Source organism: Triticum urartu, chromosome 4A, assembly GCF_056163025.1.
Source record: "Triticum urartu cultivar PI428250 chromosome 4A, HENAU_Tu73, whole genome shotgun sequence".
NCBI classification, from domain to species: Eukaryota; Viridiplantae; Streptophyta; class Magnoliopsida; order Poales; family Poaceae; genus Triticum; species Triticum urartu.
The window spans coordinates 429,735,537-429,742,754 of NC_141876.1; the positions used below are offsets into that span (position 1 = coordinate 429,735,537).

Below are 7,218 nucleotides of genomic sequence, written 5' to 3' on the forward strand. Positions count from 1 at the left end.
GCAACCAACGCGATAAAGGGGTTGTCAATCCCTTCACAGTCACTTATAAGAGTGAGATCTGATAGAGATGATAAGATAATATTTTTGGTATTTTTATGATAAAGATTAAAAGTAAAGATTGCAAAATAAAAGGTAATAGAAATAGCTTGTTAACGGAAGATTAATATAATGGAGAATAGACCCGGGGGCCATAGGTTTCACTAGTGGCTTCTCTCAAGATAGCATAAGTATTACGGGGGGGGGTGAACAAATTACTGTCAAGCAATTGATAGAAAAGAGAATAATTATGAGAATATCTAGGCATGATCATGTATATAGGCATCACGTCCATGACAAGTAGACCGACTCCTGCCTGCATCTACTACTATTACTCCACACATCGACCGCTATCCAACATGCATCTAGAGTATTAAGTTCATAAGAATAGAGTAACGCATTAGGTAAGATGACATGATGTAGAGGGATAAACTCAAGCAATATGATATAAACCCCATATTTTTATCCTCGATGGCAACAATACAATACGTGTCATTTCCCTTTCTGTCACTTGGATCGAGCACCACAAGATTGAACCCAAAGCTAAGCATTTCTCCCATTGTAAGAAAGATCAATCTAGTAGGCCAAACCAAACTGATAATTCGAAGAGACTTGCAAAGATAACCAATCATACATAAAAGATTTCAGAGAAGAATCAAATATTGTTCATAGATAGACTTGATCATAAACCCACAATTCATCGGATCTCGGCAAACACGCCGCAAAAAGAGTTACATCGAATAGATCTCCAAGAAGATCAAGGAGAACTTTGTATTAAGATCCAAAGAGAGAGAAGAAGCCTTCTAGCTAATAACTATGGACCCGAAGGTCTGAAGTAAACTACTCACACATCATCGGAGGGGCCATGAAGTTGATGTAGAGGCCCTCCGTGATCGATGCCTCCTCCGGCGGAGCTCCGGAAAAGGCCCCAAGATGGGATCTCTTGGGTACAGAAGGTTGCGGTGGTGGAAATAGGGTTTCGTGGTGCTCCTGAATGTTATCAGGGTATATGAGTATATATAGGAGGAAGAAGTAGATCGGTTGAGCTACGAGGGGCCCACGAGGGAGGAGGGCGCGCCCCCTGCCTCATGGCCTCCTCGGTTGTTTCTTGACGTCCACTCCAAGTCCTCTGGATCACGTTTGTTCCAAAAATCATGTTCCCGAAGGTTTCATTCCGTTTGGACTCCGTTTGATATTCCTTTTCTGCGAAACACTGAAATAGGAAAAAAAAAACAATTTGCACTAGGCCTTGGGTTAATAGGTTAGTCCCAAAAATAATATAAAAGTGTATAATAAAGTTCATTAAACATCCAAAACAGAATATATAATAGCATGGAACAATCAAAAATTATAGATACATTGGAGACGTATCAGAAAGCACATTGCTACTATAGCTAGCCTGGTGGTTACGGTGGCCACCACTTAGCAGCAACGTCGTTTGGCACAAACGTGGTACTGCTAAATGTATAGCAGTAGCGAGTTCCAGATGGCCACGCTACTATAAAGCAGCAGTAGCGCGTGCAGGGGAACCGCGCTACAGATAAGCCTCCACCTATAAGGTTTTTCCGAGTAGTGCATCACTACCATCATCATTTAAAAAGGAATACAAAAGTGCTCATCTATTAACAATAATCAGCACACAAAAAATGGAACCTAGGCACACGTTTTTATTACTCAAACAAAACAAAATTTCTGAATGCTAAAAACAGAGATAAGTATATCAAGGATTAGCTAACTAAATTACCATGCGGCTCACATCACAAATTGCAGGGATACTATATTGAGCACAACTTCTATGGGCGTTCAAATCTCGCAATCACCTCATTCAGGTAAACAAGGATGGGGAGGTCGCGCTGGTGGCTGCCAATGCAAGCATGAATAGGATGATGATGGTGGTGTGTGCAGGCGTGGGGCGAAGCGTCGGCCTAGTGAGCTCTTGAAACTGCGGACACGGTGGCCGGTCATGAATTTCATGGGCACGACGACGCCTCTGTGCATCGATCCGAAGGGGAGGGGGAAAGGAGTTCAAGATGCAACTCACTTTGGGAAGACGATGGCGAGCTCAGAGGGGTCCCGGGAAGCAGGACAAATGTGGGGCCAAGGTGGAAGCATCAGTGGCAAACCCTACTTTATTGTGCAATACCATGATTTGGTCGCTGGAGCTCCTCTCCGCAGCAGCCCGCCTCCGCTCCGCCACCAGCCACGGAGCGACGCATCCCGTGAAACCACCCGTGCATGCGACCTTGTTGCCTTCGCCCATGTCCTCTCCGCCGCGCGACATCCCCGATTTGGTCCGGTGGAGCACCTCCTGTGGTGGCTCCTCGTTGCTGCCCATGGAGGCGCATGGCTTCCCCCGTCCATGTAGGTAAGGGGGTGCGGTTGAAATGCGGGGTAGGGGGTGGGGGAGGAGAAAACTGGGGGAGTGGGATAGATGCGGTGCGGGCTTGTCTCGAACGAGTCCTAGTGATGACGTGGCAATGTGAGCTCGTCAAGATTCGTGCAATGGCTTAGAAGGCGTTCAGACGAAGCAGCGAAATATATGACGTTCAGAATTATCATTTTTTTTAAAAAAATAGTCTATTCGAAGCATTATTGGTAGTTAACCTCCACAAATATGATAGCATCACGACAATCTACCCACAAGATAAGACACTCATCAATGTTTATAAAAAAAACCGACTTTTCTTTTATTTATTTTTTACATTCTAATGTTCACAGAAACTCCATGTCCATGGAGATGCTCTAAGCTGCTTATCACAACTTCACACGGCAGCGATGGAAGGCGACGGCGGCACGGCGGCGGCCTGGATGGCGACGCACCGCGGGATGTACGAGCGGGCCACGCGGCACCCCTTCACCGTCTCGATCCGCGACGGTTCCGTCGACCTGGCCGCCTTCAAACGCTGGCTCGTCAGTATTTTCTCGGCTTCTCTCCTCAGGCTCCCCCTTCCCCCCTCCGACCCCCACCCCACCCCCAATTTCTTATGTAGCTTTGCTTATCAGTTGATACAAGGTGATTATACTTAAATAGGATTGAGCGGCTCCTGATACGTAAAGCATCGCTAACCTTACGCTAGCAGTGGATCTTGATTCGAACTGTGTGACTTTTTGCACTGACTTAGATGAGCTAGACTAATAGAGCTACTTCTGTGGCCTGAGAAGAAGAAAAGATGGTGTGGGTGGGACTTCATAAGGCTACTGAATGTGTTGATCCATTTAGCATGTGTGCAAGATTTGGGGAGATTTGTGGGATTGCTGCTACAAATCAGCATAGGAGGACCTGGAATGCTTATTTTGGCCGACGCTTAGACTTTCATCCAACTTAATCTGAGAAACGGCATGGTTACGGGTTACCAAACCTGGAGTGTGAAACATAAACTGAAAGTGTGCTGGGACTCTTGCCATGGTGGTTTTGAAGGACAGCAGTGTTTGTTCTGAGTAGGATGTTAGCTAGGATTGAAATTCCCCGTCGACAGAATTTGCTGCTCAATTAACGACAATGCTATCTTGATTTTGGTAATTGGGGAATGTTGGACCTTCTTTTGTCAGGCAACGGTAACTAGGCAGTTACGGCTGTCAAATTCCTGTTGTGATTCGGTGGTCAGGGGCACATTTCTCCCTGTTGAATAGTCTGGTTCATTCATGGTGATTTCCTGTCATGTTTACGGAATGTGATGCTTTTTGTTACTTGCATTACATATTCATACAAATACTTCTTGATGCACAGAGAAGAAACAATACTTCTTGGGGAATATATATAAAATAAAAGAAACAGCGTGTTTCATTTAAATGTCCATTATTGAGAAGCTGCTTAGCTGGAAGCACTAGGGTATTACTCTGCATTAGTACTTGGTACTTGGAGCTTCATTGATGCTAGTTAGATTCAGACGTCATATACTTCACTAATGTAGCCATTTGTTTGTTTTCTAAGATCAATCCCACAGTGGTTACCGCTACTCCTGTTGTTGATGCTCGTGATGAAATAAAATATCTGTTTATGTATCATATTTCAGGGTCAGGACTACATGTTCGTGCGGGAATTTGTTGCATTTCTAGCTAGTGTATTGCTCAAGTGTTGCAAAGAGTCAGACAGCTCGGACATGGAAACAATCCTAGGTGGCTTGGCTTCTCTTAGTGATGAGCTCTCTTGGTTCAAGAAGGAAGCTGCTAAGTGGAGTGTTGATCTGGCCGGTATTTCTCCCCTCAGTTCTAATATGGAGTACTGCAGGTTGATCTCTATCAAACATTTACACAATTATACAACCTTATAGAGTGCTAAAGGATTGTGACTATGGTATTATTTTCATGGCCAGGTTTCTCCAAAGCCTTGATGATCCAGAGATCAGCTACACTGTAGCCATAACTACGTTTTGGATAATTGAAACCGTGTACCAGGATAGTTTTGCTTTCTGCATAGAAGAAGGTAACAAGACCCCGGCGGAGCTCCTGGGGACGTGTCAGAGATGGGGCAGCCCTGAGTTCAAGCAGTACTGCCAGTCTCTGCAGCGGATCGCTGATCGCTGCTTGGCAAATGCGCCACCTGATGTTGTCAAGAGTGCTGAAGAGGCTTTTCTTCGGGTGCTTAAGCTGGAAATTGGATTCTGGGACATGAGTTCTTCTCTGTCCTAAGCGGCGACTACATCGTGCCAACACCCTGCATTACTTGGACGGAATAGACGCCGCAGTGGGTTCAGCATTTTACTGTCATTTCCCTTGTATCTTGGTTTCTCTGGTGAACACCGTGCAATAACCTGGATGAAATAAATGTTGTGTTGGTTCAGACCGAAACCTCGATTGCAATTTATTTTTTCACGTATCTAGGTTTCTTTGGTCAGCACGGTGGAATTACTTGGACGGTATAGATGTTTTTGTCGGTTTAGTGTTCAGTCTTTCAGGCTGAAAACCTCGGCTGCACCGTCGGTATAGATGTTTTTGTTGGTATGTATTTTTATGCTGGCTTCTTTGGATTCCCAAGAACTTATGATGTATAATTGTAAGTTTGTAGCGAACTGAAATAATGTTGCCATGTGAAAACCTAAATGTCACAACCAGTTGCTAAGTACAGTACGTCAATATGACCCTACATCGTTTCTGAAAGAGCATGCTGCAAAGAACTAGTAAAAGCAAAGGGGAAAAACGGATTTAAAGAAAAGCAAACGGGAAAAAAGAAAAAATCTGCAAAAATGAAGGAAAAATATCAGAGCCAGGTTTCAATCCTGGGACCTGTGGGTTATGGGCCCACCACGCTTCCGCTGCGCCACTCTGATTTGTGTATGATGTAATTGAAGTCTTACTTGATTAGCATGATACCTCGCAGCTTGCCTTGATAATTTGATATCACACTCAGAACTCCTAATAAACATTATAGTATCTTATAATTTTACAAACAAATCTCTGCTTGCTTTATTGTAAGCTAAGCCAAATAAAGCAACAAACCAAACTTACACGCCCAAGATGCCAATGTGCCGCGCAAGCTAAGCCAGAAGCTACCGCTCATGATGACGGCCGGCAATGGCAGAAGCCGGCACGAGCAGCTACGCACGGCTAGCTGTCGTAGGTGCGGCACTCGTCGGTCTCGGGGTTGTCCTCGCAGAACTCCTCCAGCGGGTCGCTGTGCTCCTTCTTGCGGTCGCGCGCGTGGCTGGCCGCCGCGCTGAGCTCCTCCACCTCGTCCCACGCCGCCACGCACTCGCCGCCCTCCGGGTCCCCCGCGCACGTCTCCTCCGCCTGCTTGATGCTCTCCGTCACCTTCTGCGCCAGCTCCGGGGGCGTGGACGGCGAGCCAGCCACGGCCACCAGCCGCCGGCCGTGCGCGCGCATCGCCCGGGCGGCGAACGACACGACGTTCGGGCGAGATGGCAGCGTGGCCGGGGGCTGCGCAACGGTTCTGGGAGCCGGAAAGGTGGCCATGAAGGCCATGGTGGTGATGGTGGCCATGGCTTCGCACTTGGTTCGCAGTAGGGTGGAAGAGAAGGTTTTGGTTGGGGTCTGGCCGTTTAGGTTACGCCATTTTTATGTGGCTCTCTGCTCCTTATCGTTTGGGGGCCGATCCCGTTGTGACAGATCAGCCTTGGCAGATTTCCCTTCTAGAAGATATTTATCAATAGGGTGTGTTTAGGGCACATCTAGATGTGTTTTAGTTATTACACATCTAAGTAAGTGAATCAAGCATAAAAGAAAAAGAAAAAAGAAAGAAATATTCACACGAATCTTAATGTAAAATCAATGACATATGACTTAAATGTGCAATACTTATGGCACATCTAGATGTGATTTAGCAAAACTGTTATCAATAATCCTAGACCTACGGTGTTGTTACGGGTTTGTTACAGGATTACCCAAGATTTTTTCCATGAATTTTCTTACCGAAAATGCTACACCTACTCGTAAGGGCCTGTATAAATTGCTAAGACTATTTTAGAAGTGCCACATAAGATAAATGTTAAGATGAAGAAGAGAGAAATCGAAAAGGCATGCTTGTCTTCTCTTGTTTAAGCACAATATCTCTCACCATGTTTTTACGAATAAATAATTATTGAAGATAAGGCTAAGAGATAAGCAAAGTTCTATTCTGATCCCGAGCTCAAAATGCCCCTTGATGAACAATAAAATCGATAAAATCAAAAAAGAAAATCAAAAAATTGATAAATTTTGACAAATATTTTGTGTGCTTGCAAAATTTCAGCAGAAAATAACATTCATGAAAAAAAACAAATTCAGCATTTCCAAATGTTTCCAAAACTAGAATTTTTGGAGCATCAACTTTTTTTTGCCACGACTTCCACAAATATTATTTCATGCTGAAATTTTGCAAGTATACAAAACATTTGTCAAAGTTCACCACAAAAAGATATTCAAAACATTCCTGAAAGTTTACCACAAAAAATATTCAAAATATTTGTCAAATTCTTGGCCCGCATGTACCTCAAAGCACTTCTACATCAGACTAAGTGGGAATGGACGAATCGACCATTTTCGCAGAGCCAGGCACTAGCAATCCCGCGTGGCTGTCGCCTGAGGAAGACGGGACATGATGGGACGCTTCATAATTTCCCCTGTGCTCTCTCGCCTCACCGTCGACTCACTAGTTCACACCACCCTCTCACTATCACTCACCGCCCTCTCAGTTTCTCCCATGCCAACCCTCGACCTCGCCGCCCCTCCCCTTCCCCCTCCAACCAC

At 45.1% G+C, this 7,218-nt stretch overlaps 2 protein-coding genes across 2 annotated transcripts; one reads left to right on the top strand and one right to left on the bottom strand.

Annotated features, from left to right (window-relative positions):
• Positions 1–2,710: 2,710 nt before the first annotated feature.
• LOC147976060 (heme oxygenase-like, multi-helical) lies at positions 2,711–4,816 on the top strand. The gene is made up of 3 exons (XM_087518516.1): positions 2,711–2,946; positions 4,050–4,264; positions 4,350–4,816. The coding sequence occupies exons 1-3, from the start codon at positions 2,812–2,814 to the stop codon at positions 4,663–4,665; spliced, it is 666 nt and encodes a 221-aa protein (XP_087374642.1). The 5' UTR covers positions 2,711–2,811; the 3' UTR covers positions 4,666–4,816.
• A 518-nt stretch (positions 4,817–5,334) lies between these two features.
• LOC147976061 (calvin cycle protein CP12-1, chloroplastic-like) lies at positions 5,335–6,049 on the bottom strand. Its single transcript, XM_087518517.1, has one exon. It carries the CDS (start codon positions 5,971–5,973, stop codon positions 5,581–5,583), a length of 393 nt encoding a protein of 130 aa, XP_087374643.1. The 5' UTR covers positions 5,974–6,049; the 3' UTR covers positions 5,335–5,580.
• Between the last annotated feature and the right edge of the window lie 1,169 nt (positions 6,050–7,218).